Source organism: Pyrus communis, chromosome 3 (assembly GCF_963583255.1).
Source record: "Pyrus communis chromosome 3, drPyrComm1.1, whole genome shotgun sequence".
Classification (NCBI taxonomy): domain Eukaryota; kingdom Viridiplantae; phylum Streptophyta; class Magnoliopsida; order Rosales; family Rosaceae; genus Pyrus; species Pyrus communis.
In genome coordinates, this window is record NC_084805.1 from 17,778,311 (window position 1) to 17,802,100 (window position 23,790).

Here is a 23,790-nt window from a genome sequence, read left to right on the forward strand (position 1 = left end):
CAGCTCGTTCCACCCGTTTTAGGCACACCAAACGTGGGACGGAACGTCTTGTCCCACTCTGTTCCGTCCCGTCCCACGTACCAAACGGTACCCAACGCAAAAAAAGTAAATGTAAATTTTTATATTTAAAATTTGACATATCAAGTAGAGAGCAAAACTTTAAAAAATACCAAAGTATCTCATAAGTTGTCAAATTTAAATTTTATGTTTAAAATTTGATATCTCTCTTTCAGATAGTCTCATTAAACCGGAGAGTTAAACCTTGCCCGAACCGGCTGGAAGGACAGGCATGCCAAGCCCAAGCCCAAGCCCAGTCGAACAAAAATGTTTCAGAAATGGCGATTTTCTGGTACACGTGTCTTGAGAAGGGTGTTGACATCTGGAAATCGGGGAAACTGCCACGATGGGAGGAACTCGAATTCAAACCATTTGAAATCCAACGGTCACCAATAGTGCGATACTGAAAGAAAGTCCCACCGCATTCGCTGGCTTCCCGCCCTTTGTTCAGTTGATTCGAGTCTTTCGATCGAGATGTGTGGAAGGGCTCGCTGTACTGACAACGTCATTAGGGCTTACCACCGCGCCCATGCCCCTGTCCGTACCATTACACATGGACCGGTGAGCAAACCACATAATTCAAAACTCTTTCCCCTCTTTTGATTTCTCTTTTGGTTGTAATTTTCTCTCATTTTCCTAGCAACCAAACAGGTCTTAAATTGCGTGTTAATGCTCTCTTTAATCAATTGCTTTGCTCATTCTGATTGAAACGAATTTTCGGTTTATGCTTAGGTATCGGCCGTCGTACAACGTGTTGCCGGCGGGATCGAATGTGCCTGTTGTTCGCAGAGAAGACGGGGCGGATGGCTACGGCGTCGTTCTTAACTGAATGAAATGGCGGCGGATTCCTAGTTTCACCAAGAAAACCGAAAAGCCCGATTTCTACAGGACGGTAATAACGTTAGCATTAGCATTGGCAGTCAGCCACTGTCTTGATTACTAGATTGTTTACATAAATTGAATGGGCTTTGCAGTGATGTTGTGAATTGTGTTAAAGTTTGCAGTTTAATGCTCGGTCTGAGTCCAATTGTGAAAAGGCTTCCTTCCGTCGTTTGGCTCGTAAAAGCCTCTGCCTCGTTGCGGTTGAAGGGTACGTATTATTGATTTTGCTACGTTTATTATCATTCGGGACATGTTTTTTTAAATTGTGGTTGTATTGGAGGGACTCCGTGCGTCTTTCCCTTTCATTGCTGCTGTTTGATTAGTATCATAAAGCAGTTTCTTATTTCATGATTTAATTTGCATTCTCCAGTTTTTATGAATGGAAAAAAGATGGTTCGAAAAAGCACCCGCACTACGTCTATTTCAAGGACGGCAGACCTCTCCTGTTTGCAGATCGTTATGATTCATGGGAGAACTCTGAAGGTAGTTATGACAACTATGTTGTTCGAAAAAGCCGCTCCCCGTGACCTCCGCTTTTGTTAATTTGTTATGCTATTATGTCTGTTTGTTTTGGTCTAGGCGATGATAATTTGTTTTCAAAACCGACTTTATCTGAAATTCTTCGTAATTAAATTTCAAGTTTGAGATAAGTTTGTTCTAGGCGCTGATATATCCAGTGTACATTATCAAGCACGCGGGACACTTTACACCTTCAGTATCATAACAACTTCATCATCAGCTTTAGGTCATCTCCAACTGAAAGATTCAGAGGGTCAGAGGATCGAAAATAACCCGAAAACCGTCTCCAACTGAGGGCTAGGCCAAAGGGCTCGTGGGTCTCACTGGACAAAAAAGGGCCGAAGGGCCAACCAGCTAACCCAAACCAGCCAGCCAGCCCCGGGCTAGGCTAGAATTTCATTATTCTTGTCGGTTATAGCCAACAACATTGTACTTATTCCGGTCAATTATATCTAACAAGAATTGTAAGCCAAATTTTGAAATACAATGGCTAGCTAACGTCAGTTACCGTTGGATACAATTTTTTTATTTTTTTTAGTTGGATCAATTTTCTTTTGTATGAATTTAAAAAATTCCTTTTTTTTTTTTTTCTATAAATACCTAAGTCATTCCTACACCATTTCTCACATAATTTTCATCATTCCATACTATCTCACTTCATTTTATTTCAATTCTTCACATTATATTTTCTTACATCTTCCAATAATATTTCCTTTAATTTTTTCAATAATTTTCAAATGTCCTCATCTGCAATGAAAGATAGGGCTTGGACCTGAAAAGAAGATGAAGCTCTTTGCAGGGCTTATAGATGGGTGTCGGAAGATAGAGTGAGGGGGAGTTCTCAAACAAGTGAAGGTGCTTGGACTTGTGTGTCCAAAAAATACTTAAAGTTCTACGAAGGCACCACTCCACCGAATATCCGAAACCACGAGAGTTGTTCTTCAAGATAGAAGAAACATCTTCAGCCAAGTTTGAACAAATGGCATCAAGCACTGTTAGTAGCCGCAAGTCAACATGAAGGTGGCGCTAACTACTACGACGAAGTAAGTGTTTTCACAATTTATTTTAAATATTTAATTATATTACATTTAATTTCATGAATTACTTTCCTTTAATTTTTGTAAATATATTTAATTATATTACATTTAATTTCATAAATTAATTTCCTTTAATTTTTGTAATTATATTTTCTAGGTATACCAAGCGGAGAAATTGTATATGGAAGGCAACTCGAAACCCTTTCAGTTTCACACTTGTTAGGAAATTTGTAATGGGTGGATGTTATTTGAAGATCCACCTCAACGTAGAGTAGGTTTTACGCGGGTGTTCGGAACTACATCCTCAGCTATAGATATGGATGAAAATGGATCTCCTACCATTCAGCAAACAAGGGTAGAAAATCTGTCTTCGGGTGAAGGTTTCATACCTAGGGCTATGAGACAAAACAAGGCCCAAAGGTTGAAGGAAAAGGGTAAGGCAAATGATGATTATACCACTCAACAGGAAGTGACGGCCTCATTGCAATTAATGGCAGAGCAAAATGCCATTGACGCGGAAGAAAGGAACTGTAGGCATGAAGAACAGGCCAAACAAATACAAGAAGCGATGGATGATAAGAATATAAAAAGGAACACTTCAAATTACACTCCAATGAGTAAGGCCTATTTTGATAGAAAAAAAAAAAGATATTATGACCCTGCGGCAATTGTTTACCTCTGACTATACTTCTACAATGACGGATGATGAAGATGATGTTGATTATGGATATTAAATTTAAGTTGTTGTAGTTTTTAAATTTAAGTTGTTGTAGTTTTTAAATTTAAGTTAATGTTGTTTTTAAATTTAATTTGTAGTTTTTAAATTTAATTTGTAGCTTTTAAATTTAAGTTGTAGTTCTTAAATATAAATTGTAGTTTTTAAATTTAAGTTGTTGTTTTTAAATTTAAATAATAAATTATGTTTGGCCCTTTGGCCCTCGATTGGAGATGATTTTTTGTAACATGACTAAAACGAGTCCTATAACCCTTTGGCCCTCGGTTGGAGATGGAGACAAATATAGTCATGTACTGTTCATTAAAATATTAATATCTTGGAGGGCCAGAGGGCCAAAACGAGCCCTCTGGCCAGCCTTCGGTTGGAGATGACTTTAGGATGGCTGCATGGTGAGCCCTGCTCATGTTTGTTGATTTTTACAATTTTACTACAATTTGAATACCGTAATGTCTGGATAGTACTAGAAGCCTATAAGTTATGAATTACTGCGTGATTATCTAGTTTATGTTGATGAGAGTAACTTGGAGGTGATTCTATATGTATGCATAAGGAATCCTTTAACAAGAGGGATCCTCATGTTTCTAAAAAAATGGGGAGACCCTCTTGACCGTTGGATTTGACTTTAATGAAATTGTATAGTTGAGATTGTGTGGCCTGTGATTTAATCTCAACCATATAATTTCATTAAAGCCAATTCAACGGTCAAGAAAGTGTTTCTATTTTTTTGGAAAAATGAGGATCACTCTTGTGAAAGGGCCTATGTATACATATATATGTGCGTGTATATATAAAAAGATATTTGTATAGATATAGTTTGTGATTTCTAGTTTAAGTTTCTTGTCTGAGCTATGAATTTAGTCCTTCTTGTGTGAAGTATCTTCCTTTGCCGCATTCTTGCTGTGGCCCTCTTTGACAAACTTGAGTAGCATTTCTCTAATATTTTGGTTAATTTATCATTATAGACAGGATGCCTGTTATCTTGGATGATCCGGGTATGAAACGTTGGAAGTACATTTTATTGACTGCTAAAAAATTTATTCACCAGGTATGGTACCCGGTGACACGGGCACTGGGTAAGGTGCCTTTTGATGGTCCAGAGTGCATCGATGAGGTGAGGCGGTGTCATGTTTTCTCTTATGTCCATGGTGCTTATGTTTTAAAATTATGGAGGGGGACTTAAACGCAATAATCTTTACCCCGATCTCTACGACACTGCGAAATTGGAAATTTTGGCCGCCAGCTTGAATCAAACAAAATGATTCTTGCACTTGTATGATCATTTAGCTGGTGTTCCAATAGAAGGTAAACTTTATAGAAGTGACAAGATAAAGGTGTTAAGGTGGTGGTCTCATGGAAAATTTGCCCAACAAGAGAATCATGCTGTATTCGTTGTCTGCTAGGTTTCCCCTTTTCTACTTTGGCTAGGCAATATAGTCATCCTTTCTGTTTTGTATCTGTACTACTTGTATTTTAACTTCTGGTATACTGAAATCAAAGATTTAGGATGTTTGTCAAAACATGTTCGTCTCTCCACAGTTGGTTTTGTACAAGTTTCTTGTGAACTTAAAGATTTCTAGGTAATATTTGGTTTAACACTTGTGTGGATTATAAACAGAGAACTTGATTTCAATCAAGAGGTTTTGTTGCAACCCTCCTTACATATTTCAACAAGAAATGAAAAACAAGCGAAAAGAAGTTGCAGAACTAACAAAGAGGAAACATTTGGGGACGTAAAATTGGCAGAGACCAATTGTATGCTTCTATCCACCTTTCACTAGGCACCATCTCCATGAACATCTTCTTTATCATCCGAATGGAGCCGGACACCGCCCCCCATTGTAACACCGGCCGCGACCCTAGGCTGAACCCTCGCCGCTTGTTCCCTAGCCACACGGTGATGCCTCTCCGTCTTTTCAGCCGCCTCCGTGGCCGGCACCAGCCAACCAACACGGTGGAGTTTGACAGAATAGATATGGTGACACCACCTCTCCTCAACATCCCTATTGTTGTTGTTATGCAATTTTATGCGTAGTGATTTTGTGATGCTCATTCATTCCTAATTGCTTATATAGTGTGGATTAAAGATGAATTGCCGGTGTTAACAATGATGATCAATGATAATGGCAGCAATTATGACAATCATGATTTTTTATCCCCTGATGCCAGTGTGGAATAAAGCAATGTACCCCAGGATGGATTTTATTCAATTTACATTGTTAGGGTTGTGGTAGTCATGATTAGAGTAACACTTTATGATCAAAAGACAATTACTTTAGTGAACTTGTAGGTGAGATGTGTCCATCACAAGCTTTTAGCATAATTGTTTATATCTCCCGCATCATGTGACTCGTAATAAGAATATACACTCGTCATTGAGTAATTTTCTCTCGTCGAGATGGGAATCACAAATCTTCCCTTTTTATAAAGCAACTTTAATGACTTGACTATTGAAGTAGAAGATGCTTAAACTTTTGTTCTGTCCGCCTCTTCGACATGTGGCGTGAAAATGAAGTTCTTAAATCTCTTCATCAGAAAAGAAGTTGGTAAATTGATGGTTTAGATCAATGATTCGATTTGAATACAAGTAGTTTTAATTAGTTTTATGCTGCATGCGTCTGAGAGGGATCGGCATATTTTTTTTTTTCTCTTTTCTTTTGACGCAAGGATGTTCTACTCTAAATTCTAAAAGACAGATTCTCAATAGTACAACGATTGGGGTATTTTCTTTAACTTAACTTCATGCTTATGATGGTTTTTAGCCCAACTAAACGATCTTAGTCTCAAATAATTTATACATACATGATTTGTACAGTATGATTTATAATATGAATAGTTTCGATCATAAGCATGAAGTTCTATAAATAATCCACGAAGTATTTTGAGGAGAAACTTCTCAATCTTAAGGAGCCAATCTCTTTTCTAACATATCAAAATTAACTTGCCTTCTCAATAGATGAGAAGAAGTTCCTCCTCAAGATGATTTATTATCGATTCACCAAAACTTCATGCTTATGAGGGAAATTACTATATAAAGATATCCCTTAAGAAAATCATTGTAATGTCAACTTAATAATTCGTTGCAATATCAGACATCCGTCTCCTTGTCCATCAATTTGTATGTTAACTGCTGACGTAGCAAGCGCGTATCCCACTCCTCACTCAACTGAATTGAGAAATTAATTAATTTTAATAAATCAAGGATTTTTTTTGCTTCAACAAAATTAAAGGTAATGAAAAAAAATCTATTTCCCTTCACGGTGTCAACCCTTGATGCAGGAATGTCAGTGTTAGACCAAGTCCCACTTCAGTTGCTGTTACAACGGTTTCACGTAGTTGTGATCAATCTCAATACTTATCCACGAAGAAGTAGGCTAGGTTTATAACTATTTTAAATTATTGGTTATACGGTTTTGCTGTACATGTTGAATTAGCTTCTGCTGTATCTTTTTGAATTTCAAACTTCCCTTGCAAATAAGGATTTCAACATCCTAGATGTAATCTGAAAGTGTTATAAATATATGTAACCCACCGTCGACATGGTTATGCAATTGAAGTGAAAACCTCCAGTGTTTAAGTTTTACCTGGTTTCTAGAGCCTTTAAAGTCTAAAGACAAAAATCCTTGTTTTTTTTTTTCCAATTTGAGTACTACTTCTACATGATAGACCTTAATAGAAAATTGAAGAGTAACGACAGTTAGTGATTGAGTTCAATAGATAATCATGTAAAATTATTGACTGTAGAGATATAGTAATATGAAGAAGACAAAATTGTTTCAAGCACCTATAGAACCAGAAGCACCCGTTGTTTCAAAGAAAGGAGGACGGGTTATTCACATTTCATTTGATGGTTAGAGGCAAATTGAAAGCTAAGCAATGGTAATTCTAAGGATTGCCCCAGGGAAAATAAAGATGTCTCCTACGTCACCCGGTCTTGCCCACCATCATGTGCAATTGCTGAAAACAACACTACCGCCACTACCAACAACACCACTCCCTCCCCAGCCATGCTTCCTGTGAACCCATTCTCAGGGCCGTCTATGAGATTTCGAGGGTCATGTACGAAATTTATAAAAGGTCCCTTTTTAAGATGTATTTTTTTAGAAGTATGACAATATATTGGTACTAGAAAATAATAACTTAAAACAAAACAACATTTAGGACTCACTGATTGTAAGTTTACAAGTGTCATTAAATAAGTAAAAAGAGTTACAAACATAACATTCACTAAATAATAAAAAAACTGTTCAATCTTAAGCAATCAAATAAAAAAAAAAATGGGGGGCTTCAAAAACTCTAACTTTAGAGTTTCACTTGAATATAAAGCATTATTATATAATTAATAAAATTGAAAAGAAAATTGTTTTTTAAGGTGTTGTTATTAGTACTCCTAATATCTCATTGTGTACTCCAAATTTTTATATTTAGAACGAAAAAAAAAATTACACTTATAAAAGTGCACTATAAGATTTTAAAGTGCTAATAAAAGTGTTTTTTTTTAATATATAACATTATTACATATAAATATAAGATACCAAAAAATTTTGGGGGCCTTTCAAATTTGGGGATCCTGTGCGACTGCACATTTCGCTCCCCTTCAATGCCGCCTCTGCCCATTCTCGTCTTCAATGACGATTGTTGTCAATATTAAACTGGACAAGACTAGCAATCCTTTATGGTTGGCCAAAATCCTGCCCATCCTCAATAGCAGAGACCTTATAGGGTATGTGCCCCACCCCCCCCCCCCCCCCCCCCCCCCCAAAATCCTCAATAGCAGAGACCTTATAGGGTATGCCCCCGCCCCACACCACCACACCCCCCCAAAAAAAAGAACTTGCCTGGAACTTTTGTCTCTTGTTTGTGGTTACTAGCAAATGCACTGCTTAGGCGACTTACGAAGCTCTTGAGCAAACGCATGCCTCTACATCCCAAAGTCATATTTTGTTTTGAGAAATGAATTCTTATAGACAAGGAAAGGTGACATCTCTGTGGCGAATTACTTGGATCGCATGAATACTATTGTTGACAGTCTTGTGTTAGTTGGACAACCTGTGAGTGATGATGAATTAGTTCTGATCATCCTGAACAATCTTGGACCTGCATTCAAGATGACAATGAGTGCGACTCAAGCACGTGATACTCCAATCACGTATCTTACCCTCAAAGCTCTCTTATTGGCTACGAAAACAAATAATGGCAGAACAAGCTGCTCCTCTTGTGGAGGCGGCTCCTATGAATAATCCACGCAATGCTGCATGCCAAGGTGAGAGGTTTAATCCTGCAGGAGAAAGGATTACCTGCCAAATATGTGGGAAACTAGGGCATCTTGCCCTTAATTGTTATCAAATGATGAATGCAGCCTATGAAGGTAGAATTCCAACAAACACCTACATGCAATGACGTCTTCTCCAATCACGCTTAATAGGTAGAATAATGGACAATGGCTCTTGGAAAATGGTGCTAATATACATGTTACTCTAGATATACAAAACTTGGTGAATGTGAAAAAAATACATCGGTAATGAGAATGTTGGTGGAATAGGTAATGATATTGGTCTCTCAATCTCTCATTGTGGTTCGAATAAAATTCATATTAAATCTTGCTCATATGAAATAAACAATATCCTAAGATGTCCTATTGCTTCCACAAATATTACATCTGCCCATAGGTTTACCCTAGACAATAAATGTTACTTACCGATTTTTCCTTAAGATTCGGAAGACGCTTTTATGCGAGAGATGTGAGAATGGTTTGTACCCATTTCTAGGTGATGTTGGAAAATTCAAATTACCTTATTCCAGCGTGGGTAGGCATTCGAGTTTCAGCCCAAAAATGGTATTCTCAGCTTGGTCATCCTGCGTCATCAATAATCAAGTTTTTAATTTTCAATGAATGAGTACCAATTCATGGTGTTTCAGATGTAACCTTTTGTCATTTATGTCCACTAGGAAAAAGTACCAAGTTATCGTTTAGTTCTTCAGAGTCTGTTTCTCGATTTTCATTGCAAATTTTACATCCGGATGTTTGGTGTTCTCCAATTATGCTAATGAAGGTTTTCATTATTATTTACTGTTTGTAGATGATTATTCTCATTTCTCGATATTGTTGGATTTTTCCTCAGAAAAAATAAATCTGAAGCTTTTGAAATAGCTTTTGAAATATTTATTAAAGGGTTTTTATTACAAATGAATCATGAAATTGACCCACTCAATCAATATAGTCCCTGAAATTGAAAATCGATCAATATAGTCCTTGAAAATGGGTGGTGCAAATCAATATCGTCATTCCGTTTGAATTATGTTAAAAATTTGTTTGTATGCTAACGTGTCACGTTAGGACCCCACCCTTACCAAATTTTTAAAAATTAAATTATTTTTTGCAAAAAAAAAAAAATTATTGTGAGCCCCACCCTTGCCAACCCATCAGTCCTCACCCTTCTTACTTGCTCCGTCTGTCTCACCCTCTTCCTTCTTGCTTCCCAATCTGAGAGTGGCGGAAGAGTATAAGGCTTGGAAAAACACATCAACCCATTACAAAAATGATGATTGTTTTTAAGATTGGGGATGCTTAAAAAGTTTGGGTCTCTAATAATTTGGCCATAGCCTCAGATGGAAATGAAACAAACTGGTGAATTGGACAACCATGTTGTGCTAGGATAGCACCAAACTAAATGGAACCAACTCAAGCTAGCCCACAGGAAATTTATCAAATGGAAATGCAAGAACAAAATATAAAAGTCACAGAGATTTTAACGAGGTTCCTCCACAGTCAGTGTAACTGGAGTACGTCCTCGGAGCAGTAGGAGCTCACCCAATAATCCACTATCGACCAAATGGGAGTTTACAAAGTGTTGGCAATCTCACAACCCAAAAGCCCACTACACCCAATAGCTCTCACACACCAAAGAAACAAATAGAGAAAGAAATATAATGAATAATTTCTTCTCTATACATATAGCTCAAAACTATTACAACAACAACTACTTTGGTGGATGATTACTAACCAATTGAAGCATCAACTTGTTCTTCTTTTTGGGCTCTCTGCAAGACTCCCTTGCTCTCTGCAAAAAGAGCTCTGCAAAACTCTCTGCAAAACTCTCTGCATCTCTATCTTCTCTCTTGTTTACACACAACCGAAATGAACTCTTATTATTAAAAACAACTTTTTTTCTTTTAGCTTTCTGCCAAAACCAAACTCACGGGTTGTGCTAGGGAACCAAAACATTCTTTTCCCTTATTTTCCTCCCCAAAACAAGGAAAGGTGTTTCCACCTTCTTTTGTTTAATCTAAAGTATGGCCACTTGGCCACTTATTCAACAATCTCCACCTTGGCCAAGTTCCGAAAAACGCCATGCTAAGCCAAACAACATAATTAACACACAACATCACTCCCAATCACTAGCAAGAGAACAACTCATGCCGAGCCAAATGCTCCAAAAAACTCCTACTGCTCAACGCCTTCTTTATATAGGCAAAATGTGAGCCAAGTTCAAGCAATGAACAAACTTGGCTACACCAACAACCTTAGTCAACATATCAGCGGGGTTGTCTTTAGTTGGAATCTTCTGGAGAATGATTTCTCCTTCACCAACTACTTCACGAACAAAGTGATAACGCACATCTATGTGCTTGGTCCTCGCATGATGAACCTGATACTTAGCCAAATAAATGGCACTCTGACTATCACAATGCACCTCCACCTGCTTCTGATCAACCCCCAAATCTCTAATCAGCCCATGTATCCAAATGGCCTCCTTTATAGCTTCAGCAACTGCCATATATTCAGCCTCTGTAGTAAACAAAGCAACAGACGACTGCAAAATGGACCTCCAACAAACTGGCCCTTTAGCCATAGTAAATACATAGCCTGTAGTAGACTTCCTTCCATCCAGATCACCTGCATAATCTGAATCAACATAACCAACAGCAAAATGACCAATACCAGAGTCATCTCTCTCAAAGCATAAACCAACGTCTCGAGTACCATGGAGATATCTCAATATCCACTTAGCTGTTTGCCAATGCTCTTTACCTGGATTATGCATATATCGACTCACCATGCCAACTGCATGAGCAATATCCGGTCTAGAGCATACCATTGCATACATCAAACTACCAACCAAATTTGCATATGGTATATTTTTCATTTGCAGCTTCTCCTTATCAGCTTTAGGACATTGTAGAGAACTCAATTTAAAATGAGGAGCCAAAGGGGTACTAACCGGTTTAGTTGAATCATGAACTCCAAACTTCCAAATCAACTTCTCAAGGTATTGTCTTTGATTCAAACAAACCAAACCCTTCTCTCCGTCTCTAGTGATCTCCATGCCAAGGATCTTCTTTGCTTCACCAAGATCCTTCATCTCGAACTCATTTTTCATTTGCTTCTTCAATTTCTCAATCTCTTCAACATTCTTTGAGGCAATCAACGTATCATCAACATATATCAACAAATAAATGAAAGACCTATCTTGCAACTTCTTGAAGTACACACAATGATCATATTGACTTCTAGAATAATTTTGGCCTCTCATAAATTTATCAAACCTCAAATACCATTGTCTTGGAGATTGCTTCAAGCCATAAAGTGATTTCTTCAACTTGCAAAACAAATTCTCTTTCCCTTTCACTTTATACCCATCTGGTTGACACATATAAATCTCTTCATTCAAATCACCATGTAGGAAAGCCGTCTTCACATCAAGTTGCACAAGTTCAAGATCATATTGTGCAACAAGAGCTAACATAATGCGAATTGAGGAGTGCTTCACAACTGGAGAAAAGATTTCATTGTAGTCAATGCCCTCCTTTTGTGCATACCCTTTAGCAACTAATCTTGCTTTGAATCTGACATTGCTTTTCTCAGCAACATCTTCCTTCTTGGCATACACCCATTTGCAACAAATAGCTTTCTTACCCTTAGGCAATTTAGCTAACTCCCAAGTCTTGTTTTTCATGAGAGAATTCATCTCGTCGCCCATGGCATTGCACCACTTCTCCTTTTCTTCACTCTCAATGGCTTCCTCAAAATTGGATGGAATCTCATCAGTGATAATAGGAAGAGCAAAAGCAACATAGTCACTATACCGAGCTGGCTTAGTAATTTGTCTTTTTCCTCTGTTCTTGGCAATAGACTCTTGAGGTGAAACTTGCTCTTCAACTTGAATAGAATCTTCAAGTTCAACTTCTTCAACATCCTCATGGTCTCCCACTTCTTCACTTGTAGTGGCTTCGACATCAGCGGAAATAGGATTTGAAGTACTAGAGGCAACTTTCTCAAGCTCCACCTGTTGGACATCTTTCACATTCTTTTCAGAGTCTCTGAACATATTTTCTTCATCAAATGTCACATCTCTGCTGATTACAAGTTTCTTCATCTCCGGGCACCATAACCTGTAACCTTTGACACCACTACTAAAACCAAGAAAGATAGCCTTTTTGGCTCTAGGATCAAGTTTATTTTCAGTTACATGAAAATAAGCAGGTGAACCAAAAATACGAATATAATCATAATCATTAGAAGGTTTTCCAGTCCATACCTCCATTGGCGTCTTACCCTGAACAGCAGCTGAAGGTAATCGGTTGATGATGTGACATGCATAAGTAACTGCCTCTACCCAAAACGGCTTGCTCAAACCCGACTGAGACAACATGCATCTAACCTTCTCAAGCAAGGTTCGATTCAATCTTTCTGCAACTCCATTTTGTTGTGGAGTTCCCCGGACACTAAAATGTCTCACAATCCCTTCCTCTTTGCAAACTTTAAAGAAAAGGTCGGATGTGTATTCACCACCATTATCCGATCTCAAAATCTTAATCTTTCTCCCAGTCTGGTTCTCAACCATTTTCTTCCAACCCAAGAAAATGCTCAACACCTCACTCTTGTGCTTCATAATGTAGACCCAAGACCTTCTTGAATAATCATCAACAAAGGTCACGAACCAATGTCTACCACTCAAAGAGGGAGTCTTTGTAGGACCCCAAACATCCGAATGCACATAATCAAGAATGCCCTTCGTCTGATGTACAGCAGTACCAAACTTCACTCTAGTTTGCTTCCCCAAGACACAATGCTCACAGAAATCAAGCTTGCAAGTCGTGGCACCTTTTAGAAGACCTTGTTTCACAAGCCCTTGTAGAGCTTTCTCACCGACATGGCCTAATCTCATATGCCACAGTCTAGTAGTATCAGAATTGGATGTGCCCATATTTTCTGAGACTACAGATGCTTCACCTGTCACAGTGCTTCCTTGCAATAAATACAAATGGCCACATCGAGGAGCTTTCATCACAACAAGTGCACCATAAGTCACCTTCAATGTCTGCCCATCTGAATGAAACCTGAAGCCCTTGGCTTCCAAAGTTCCCAAAGAAATAAGATTTTTCTTCAAATTCGGTACATACCGAACACCTGTCAACTCTTTAACCATGCCATCATGCAACTTCAAACGAATTGTACCAATCCCTTTTGTTGTGCAAGGATTGTCATCTCCCATGAACACAACACCGCCATCAAACTCTTTCAAGCTTGAAAACCAATCCTTGTGAGGAGTCATATGATGAGTACAACCCGTATCCAACACCCACTTAGTAGCACAATCAAATGATGAGGAAGTGGTTAAAGCGAAATCAGAAAAATCAGTTTCAACCTCAGCAACATTAGCTTCAGAGCTTTCTTTTCCTTTGGTCTTCAACCTAGGACAATCTTTCTTCCAATGACCCTTATTATGACAAAAGGCACATTCATCCCTTTCCAAAGGTTTTCTACCTTTAGAGTTTCCTCTAGGTCGAGACTGTGATTTTTTTCTGCTAGAAGATGATCTTCTCTCCGATGATCTACCTCTAACAAATAAAGCTTCAGAGGTACTATCATGATTTTTATCTCTATGCCTCATTTCATAATTCATCAAGGCATTTGACACATCTTCAAATTTCACAGTTTCTTTACCATGCATAATAGTGGTAACAAAATGCTCATAAGAGTCCGGCAAGGAATTCAACAATATTAAGGCCTTATCTTCATCCTTAATATCCTCATCTAAATTTAACAAGTCGGCAATCAACTTATTAAAAGCATCAAGGTGTCTAATCATTTTTGTACCTTCTTTGTATTGGAAGCGGTAGAGTTTTTTCTTCAAGTGTAGCCGGTTCTCTGCACTCTTCGTCATATACTTGTCTTCCAATTTTTGCCACAACACACTTGCCAATGTCTCCCGCATCACAAAATACTTCTGAGTTTTTGCAAGGCACAACCGAATTGAAGAGCAAGCCCACAAATTTAATTTCTCCCATTCCGGCTTCGACATAGCTTCCGGCTTCTCTCCCAAAGCGGCAAGTAGATCTTGTTGAGCCAACACATCTTTGACCTCACATTGCCACATCCCAAAGTTGTTTGTGCCATCAAACTTTTCAACTTCGATCTTTGCATTTTGCACCGTAGTTCTTGCAAATCCGGAGCTGCTTCCAAAAGGATTCTCATCTTGCCCGTCTGACATTTTTGGTAATTAGACAGTACCCAAGAGCAACCAGTGCTCTGATACCAATTGTTGTGCTAGGATAGCACCAAACTAAATGGAACCAACTCAAGCTAGCCCACAAGAAATTTATCAAATGGAAATGCAAGAACAAAATATAAAAGTCACAGAGATTTTAACGAGGTTCCTCCACAGTCAGTGTAACTGGAGTACGTCCTCGGAGCAGTAGGAGCTCACCCAATAATCCACTATCAACCAAATGGGAGTTTACAAAGTGTTGGCAATCTCACAACCCAAAAGCCCACTACACCCAATAGCTCTCACACACCAAAGAAACAAATAGAGAAAGAAATATAATGAATAATTTCTTCTCTATACATATAGCTCAAAACTATTACAACAACAACTACTTTGGTGGATGATTACTAACCAATTGAAGCATCAACTTGTTCTTCTTTTTAGGCTCTCTGCAAGACTCCCTTGCTCTCTGCAAAAAGAGCTCTGCAAAACTCTCTGCAACTCTATCTTCTCTCTTGTTTACACACAACCGAAATGAACTCTTATTATTAAAAACAACTTTTTTTCTTTTAGCTTTCTGCCAAAACCAAACTCACGGGTTGTGCTAGGGAACCAAAACATTCTTTTCCCTTATTTTCCTCCCCAAAACAAGGAAAGGTGTTTCCACCTTCTTTTGTTTAATCTAAAGTATGGCCACTTGGCCACTTATTCAACAAACCATGGATCTCATCATCGTCAATCAAATCCAAAGACGCAAGACTTTCACTGATATCTGATTCCATTCTTCAATGGAAGCAAGAAACTAGGGGTGGGCAAACGGGCCTAGGTCCGCAGATAGGGGCGGGTAATGGCGGTTCGGGGTGGGTCCATATTGTTTTATATACAAAACGGGACGGGGCGGGTCGAGTCCAAGTAAACAACGGGGCGGGGCAGATCTAGTATTCTGAAAACACGGGCCCTCGGCCTGAACCGTATCCAATAAACAGGCCCAGCCCAGTGTCGTGCCACTCTAATCTCACACACACACACACACTCAAATCTGACCGTCACTTTCTCAAAGACTCTCCCAGACTCTCCTTAGTCCTCCATCTTGATCTCTTTCTCCTATAGTACTCCATCTCGATCGAACTCTTATCCTTCTCGATTCTCAGTCTCTCAGTCTCTCTCTCTGTCGAACTCAAGGGGACGAACAACGAAGTCGAACAACTCGAAATGATGAATCAGTCATCTCCTCCGTCTGACTCAGATTTGCATGGAAGCCAAGCTCTGATGACGATCGCACGACAAAGATGATCAAGAAGGACAAGGACAACACCACCTCCCTCGATGGCCTCACGGAGAAGGAGATCGGCGTCTTCCATTGGTGCTATCTCTCTGGTTTGTTTCTTGATTTCAAGTTGTTTGTGGGAGATTCTAAGTAATTAAAAAAAGGGATCCAGAGAAGGAATTGGTTATTTTTTCTGATGCATGCAATCACTGCTTGGAGCTAAAGCTGTGGTAAATTGTTAAATTTTGGATTTTGATCAATTGGATTATATTGTAATGCAATCTTAGGAAATTAGTCATTTGGGATTTTGGGTTGTCTAAAATTCAATTTTTTTTTAATTAAAGTTTGTTGCTTTGAAGGTTTGAAGGTTTTTCCTGAGAAGATCAACTGGGTGTGTAAATTATGATTGAATTTTGAGATTTTTGGTGAATGGTTGTACTGGGAAATTTGATAGGGAAGGAATTGGAAATATACCCTTGAGGCCCCGAGGAACCGGCCCGTTTGAAACGGGCCGGTTTAGGTCCGGTTCCTATTTCAATTTTTGTAGGATCCTTCCCGCCCCGCTCCGTTGTATTTTCAAGCGGGTCTGGTCCAGTCCCTCCAATTTTGGGCCTGGCCCAACCCGTGCCCACCCTTACAAGAAACCCCCCATAAAATTTTGGAAACCCAAAATTAAAAATCCAGTAAAAATTCAGATTTGGGTTACCCAGCGCAGCGCGGCTCTTGTGTCTCGTTGGCCGCCAAAGTGGAAGAGACCCATGTGCTCCTTCTACTAGATTTGCAAGTATGTGTAAATTTCCAGTGACCCCAAACCCAAAAACCGTCATTCTCTGAAACCTAAACCTAGAAATCGCCGTTGCCTAACTTCGTGGTTAGGTCCCCAGAGAAGAAGGTGGGTGGAGCCGATTTTTTTTTTAATTGATTTTTAATATGGGAAGTGTTATTGACCCTCCAAAAATCTCATTCTACACTCCTCATAAATGTGTGTGTGTATTTTTCTTTCCTAATAGAGAAAGTTTAGGGTATAGAATGAGATTTTTAGAGTGCTAATAACAATTCCCTTTAATATTTAACTATTTTTATTTCCCACGTCATCAAATATGTAGGTCCCACAATGCCATGTTTCTGCATTGTCATCATCTAATGGCGTGCCACGTTAGCACACTTACAGATTTTTAACAAAATTCAAACGGAAGAACATTTGCACTATCCATTTTTATGGACAACAAATTAATTTTCAATTTTAAAGACCATCTTAATTGGCTGGGTCAATTTCAAAGAATTTAAAGCCACGAAAAGGTCCACGCTGTCATTAATTTTAATTTTGTTCATAATATTCCATTAACAGAAAAATTCACAGCCAAGGAACGGATGTCTAACAAATAGATCGTAAACTGTTGTAGGCAATATTCAAAACACGATGTCTGAGTTTGTTACCCTTAAAATAATTGAAAAGACATGGACTAAAGTGAAACTTAAAGTAAATTAGCGGGACAAAAACTAAACTGAATTCCACCACTTTCCCATTTTTAAACCCCCCAACCTTTCCCTTTCTCGTAAACAAGGTGAAGAACCCTCGATTCCGTCGACTCTGAATTCAGCCTTTCAAGGGGAACATCTTCTTCCACGTTAGTTTCTCTTACATACCCATCTCTCAGTTTTGTAATTCTTCGATTTGTTCTTTCTTTCTTGGTATTGATTTTTTATGATGACCCCAACAGTGTTGGATTCCTGCTGGATCAAATAAAATCCCCAAATCCAACCCCACTTCGAAAACTTTGTGAATTTTTATTGGTTTTAGATTGGTTTGTTTCCTCTGAAATACCCATATCTCAAATTGTGATTTTGTGTGATTTTTGATGGGTTTGGAAGCTGAATTTTTTAACAAGAGTATGAATGGTGGTGTGCTACTACAGTTTTCTTAGGGAATAAAGTTCTAATGAAAATTCATGTGGTGGTGGGTGTTAGGTATAAATGTACAAACTGTAGAAGAGATGGCACTTCAATGTTTAGCTAAAATGTGATTTTCGATCCTCAAGTCATAGATTATTCAGTTTTGATGTTTAGTCTGTGGTTAAATAGCCTAGATGTTGTGAAGCATTCTATATTTTTGTGCCTAAAATATAAATGGGTAGCTTCCGCTCGAGGCCATATTTTCGTTAACATACTTTGATGTGTTGGGTGTTAGCTTCTGGTAATTTGCTATTTTGGTTCTCAAAAGCAGTATGATTTGTCAAGTTCTGTGAATCTGCTAAACAAAATTATGTTTTGCGTTGTCTAACATATTCTTTAACCACTAGAGAAGTCGAAGAACAAAATGAATGCTGTCTCTCTTTTGGGTCTCGGGATGCATTTTTGTTATGGAATTTGTGAAGTTCGATTACTCTGTCAAATTAGGATTTTGGGCCAATATTACAGTTTTCTTAATTGATTGTGCTTAAGTTGATGCATCATGCTTGATATATAATATGTTCAGAAAACAATCTTTAGCCCTAGGAAGTGTATGTTATGATTCGAATGGTGAAAGCGTCTGTCCACAAGACTATGAAAGTGTGTCATGTCTTCTCTGTAAATTTGTTCGGATCTTATGTCTTGAAACTTTGTTTGGATGTTGCATCTTAATCAAAATAAATGAAGCCTCAGAGAACCAATTTCCAAAACTTCGGAGAACTTCCCATAAATGTTGAATAATATAGGAAAAAAATTCTGCTTAGACATATAGTTTGTAATGTGTACGATGTATTTGTGCCACTATGGTTATGCTTTTTTGTTTCTGGTCTGAAGATGTTTTTTGTTCTTCTTGATTCATTTTCCTTTGTGTTGGTATTTCAGCATGTTATTTTGAAACATGTTTTTCTGTTTTTAAACTATTGCATGGATTATTAGGGTACTGTGGTCGTCTTCAAACAGCGGTATTGAAAGAAAATGGAGGACAAGGGCAAAGGAAGCGAAAGATGGAACGGAGCCATAGGCAATCTGACAGAAATGGCTTTCAATTTGGAGTCACTTCAGAAGCTGCTCCTTAAAAAGGCCGTCTTTGTTGAAGAGGAGACCTTCGCTAAAGCTTCACTTTGTTCCGAGCAAGCTCGAACCATCAAGGTTCTTGAACAAAGGGTAGAAACTTTGGAAAGAGAACTTGATGCTGCCATTACAGCTGCTGCTCGTGCTCGTGCAGAAAAACGACAGGCCGAGGCAGCAGAAAAGGCAGCTGAATTGCATGCGCAGGAAGTTACAAAAGAGCTCGAGAACACCTCAAAGGTCTTTGAGCTGCACATGGAAGAGTTGCGTGCCAAGCAAGAAGAAATCGCCAAGCGCGACAAGGAAATCAAACTTTTGGAAGCTATAATTCAGACGCTTGGGGGAAAAGAATCGTCCTCGCATTGAAAAAATAAGGCGTGAAAATCTGTTGTGAATTTTTTGTATCAAGTTGGGTCTTTCCTTTTTTGTGTAAATTTACATAGGAACAATTCAATATATGCACTCTTAAACATGATAAAGTGCTTTATGTGTATGAAAGCAAAACATGATAGTGTAATGAATGGATTCATAATACGTTGAAGTTTTAAGCCAGTTAGAAAAGACAGTGTATCTGCTTCTTGACATGTTCAAATGTCCTTGCCCATTGTAGTTAAAGCATTACATGGTTCCAATTTTGTTGCTTACAAAAAGTAGTCCAAAGGCTCTTTTAGCCGGAAAAGCCCAATCCAAATATTTTCGAGCAAAGCAGAACATGAAACCCATATCCCCGTACGATTCACCAATGGCAATGGCAATGCACAATTCATGTTGAAAGTTGTCTCAAGTTCGATCTACACTCTTATATCCAATAATTTACGCGTTGGATACTTGACCAATTGTTTTGATACGGTTTAATAATTGCATTCAAGAATTTCTCCAAGAAATCCAATTTTTGTACCTTTACCAATATTGACTCTAGGTTCTAGGATCGTTTCTCATGCGGAAAAATTTTACTATACAACGATGTATGATACGCAATTACTCTTAACCCCCTTTTCACCCTTGGATGTGTGGTGTATGCCATACGATCACTCTTCTTTTGTGAATGTTGAACAATAATTTCCATATATCCAACTACTTTCTTGTGATAGCAATGTGATTCTCATAACTCTGTCAGCAAAAGAAGGTGCCAAAGTTCGATTTTTCAGAAATACTTACATACACTCAATGTCAACACATTTAATCGTTCAATAGCTTAAACTGAGTGATCAATTACGTTCAATCAAATCGAGTGATCAATCACGTTTAATTGCACACGCCTACTTTATCCGGCAGTAAAATCTTTTTGATTTCTTGTGTTGAGTAACATTCAGTTCAGTTGAGCTGCCTCTTTCAATTTCAGAAAACGTAATAATCGTGTTACTACCACTGGTCCCACAAACATGCATATCCTTTTGTCTTTTACACTTTGCAGGCTGCTTTAACATATGTCTACAGCAATATGACTTGTCTCATACTTTGAGCTGTGACCGCTGCACTTTCACTGTTTCTCAAGTCACATTGTTTTTTTTTTTTCTTTTCTAATTGATTCACGTTTCATTGTTTTATCCAGCTGGGCTTAGTTAAATCGATTACAATGTTGTGCTTCATATTCCAAGTTTGCTTCTCCAGCAGCCTCTAATTGCCTTTGCAAATGGGTGGAACTGCCTTGTTGTCCAAAGAAAGTGGCTCCGCCTAGGGATGGATAATGGTTATGATGGACGGATAATCGCGTTATTTACCTATAGCCATTTAAGCTTATACATGCATAACCGTTTACTCGTTGGATAATTTCATAAATGGGTATATTCATACCCATAACTGTTTATAAATGATTAACTGTACTCATAACCGCATATCCATTTAACCGTAACCATTTACCTGATTCTTTACCCGTTTGCCCGTTTTAACAAGTTAAAAATTAAAAATAAAATTTTTCATAATTTTCTTTTTCTGACAATTAAACATCATTATTGTTACATTTATCATGCATTTTCAACATACTTTTCCACTACACTCCAGCAAGTCTTCAATTATAACATTTAGACCAAGAGTAAAATAAATCAAACTCCATATGATTCCTAAGTAAAGTTTATAAAATCTAAAGGTAATCATTATCTTTCGTATCAATCTTCGTTGTCTTAATATGACCTTGATTTCGATACCAATATCGTCATTCACGCAATGGACTTCCACTCTGCCTATGCAAGTGCTGAAGGAGAGGCAGCTGAAAATGGTGTGCGGTAGAGAGGAGAACCATTTGGATCCTCTCCTGAGCCCAAGGAGAGGATCCTCCTGACCAAAGGACTTGGGCCGTTGGATAAAAATCTAATGGTTATAATTATTATAACTTTAAAGGGACCTCCCTGTTTGTAGCCGTTAGATTTTCATCCAACAGCTCAAGTTATTTGGTCAGGAGGATCCTCTCCTTGAGCTTAGGAGAGGATCCAAGTCCCCCTTATTGGTCACTAAGTTAAACAAAGAGACATAATCTAAACTCTCAGATTGTTTGTTGGAATCAAGTCATGTATATTGGGGGTACGTGCCTCTCAAATATGAGATTCTGATAAGGATCTACTCATAATACTTAATGTGAGATAAATCTACTAATAACACTTGGTGGAAAAACAAAGTAAATGAGAAAACTTGATGAGAGCGAGGGCGGCAATGAGAGAGATGAGCGGTCGGGAGTCTCGGAGAGGTCGAATAATTTTTAGGGTTTTTTTATTTTCATTTATTTTTAATTTTACCAATATTCAACGGTTAAATAGTATCCGTTTGTAATTGCGAGTAACATCCATAATCACTCATTTAATTTTCACAGGTAAATGATTATACTAATAACTGTTTATTTGTTTAAACAGTTACTCATAACTGTAACCGTGAACTTTAAATAAACGAGTAATTGTAGTTACCCATGCCTGCCAATATTTTGACCATCCCTAGCTCCACCAGTGGAAAAAAACCAATGTGAAAGGCAGCAGACTGCCAACTAATGCCACGACTTGTGCCCGCGAGGAGATGTGACATCAAGTCACATTTAGCTAAAGACAAAAGGTTGCCTGCCCACGTGGTGTGTGGCAGAGGCAAATGGTTCTTTCTTGATCATTAGATTTTTAACTATCCTTTCATCTGAACCATTGGTTTTTTAACTGAAAAAAAAAATAAAAAAATAAATCATTTCTAGTCAGTTACCATGTGGCACAATCTTGGCCATCTAACAGTAATAATTTTGAAAATCAATGCTAAGATTATTCTAATGGTAAAAAATCCAAAAAATACTAAGAAATATAAAAAAACACCCAATTTCTTTTTTCTATAAATACCCAACCATATTCTTCATTCTGCACACCATAATCAATATTTATTTTTACTACAATCTCCTATATTTATTCTCTACCTCCCAACTCATTTTGTTACCAAGAAAAATGAATGAGAAGTCAAATTGGTCGATTGGGGAAGATGTTGTTGTGCTTTAGGCGTAGGTGCTTGTTACTCATGACCTGATCACTAGAAATGAGATGAAAGTACAACACATGTGGAATAAGATTCATGCATAATTTGTCGAGCAGATTCAAGGCACATTATGGAGTGTGCAATCTATGTCATATGCATAAAGATTTGAAAGATTGGCAAGAAGCACTTGCAAAAGTGAAAGGAATTTATCAAAGGGGCACTAATCTAGCCGATGTGGTAATATTCTTTATTGTTAATAAAATTTAAAATGTAATTAATATGTTAATTTTTTCTAATGTTATTATATATATCTTTATGTTGTTTCACAAATATTTTTATAGCAACTACAAGCTAAAATGTGGTTTAATCTTGATCATTCACAAGGCACGAACATTGGAATATTGTGAAGCAAACTCCGAAGTACAAAATTTTCCCTATTTGTCCACAAGTTCAGTTGAACGAGACTCCAGTGCACGAATCACCTACTACTGAAAAAGGTCACCATTGGAGACCTTATTTGAGACACCATTGGCGACTCCGATTGAATCGGTCACACAAAATAAAGAAACAACGAAGTTTATTGGTAAGAAGGATGCTAAGAAAAAAGTTGGAAGAGGGAATTCTTTGAATAATGATTATTCAAAATTAATTGATGAATTGGCTGGCCAACATGCGCTGCATATGGAACGAGACAAGTTAACGTATGAGCAAGACAAGGCTAGAGATGAAGTAAAGGTGGGAGAAAGGGAGTTGAATATATAGGCAAGAAAGACAAGAGGAGAATGATCGGAGATCATGTCCAACGCCTTGACGATTAGTCTCCTAACTTCAAAACGTTTTTTGTAGGGGTGAGCACGGTTTGATTCGGTGCAGTTTTGAGTGAAATCGCAACCGAAACCGCAACTTTTTGCAATGTGGTTTTGAAGCCAAAACCGAAATGAAACCAAACCATTTGGTTCGGTTCGGTGCAGTTTAAAACAGTTTCAGTTTGATTTTTGAGAAAATATATACAATTTAAAAGTTATACTTATCTATACAAAACACGGTCTCATTTTCGACACAATACATTAATTAACCAACCCACATGAGAATTCTTTTCTTTACTCTAGCTAGCTAATTGCACAGATGATAGACTCTGTGAGCAAGAAAAAGTACCCAAATGGAGTGATGCGGCTTATTACTTGATTAGAGATTCGGTCCTTGTATCTTTCCTACTGTGACTACTCTTATTTGATGCTCATTGTTTCTTTTTTATTTTTCATTTGCATTTCTGATTCGTCTATTATATAGGCCGTCATTCTGAACTTTTAAATTAGGGTTTTGAGGTGCTTTTACTGGTAATAAAATTTT

The 23,790-nt window shown here is 37.9% G+C and overlaps 1 protein-coding gene and 1 pseudogene across 1 annotated transcript; both read left to right on the forward strand.

The window, feature by feature from the left end:
• The first annotated feature begins 531 nt into the window (after nucleotides 1–531).
• LOC137728335 (uncharacterized) lies at nucleotides 532–1,752 on the forward strand (annotated as a pseudogene).
• Nucleotides 1,753–17,507: 15,755 nt separating this feature from the next.
• Nucleotides 17,508–19,570, forward strand: LOC137729893 (uncharacterized). The gene is made up of 2 exons (XM_068468942.1): nucleotides 17,508–17,615; nucleotides 18,874–19,570. Exon 2 carries the CDS (start codon nucleotides 18,913–18,915, stop codon nucleotides 19,369–19,371), a length of 459 nt encoding a protein of 152 aa, XP_068325043.1. The 5' UTR covers nucleotides 17,508–17,615; nucleotides 18,874–18,912; the 3' UTR covers nucleotides 19,372–19,570.
• The last annotated feature ends 4,220 nt before the right edge of the window (nucleotides 19,571–23,790 follow it).

Excerpts from the sequence above, each read along its gene's own strand:
- LOC137729893 (XM_068468942.1), top strand. The coding sequence starts at position 18,913 with ATGGAGGACAAGGGCAAAGGAAGCGAAAGATGGAACGGAGCCATAGGC.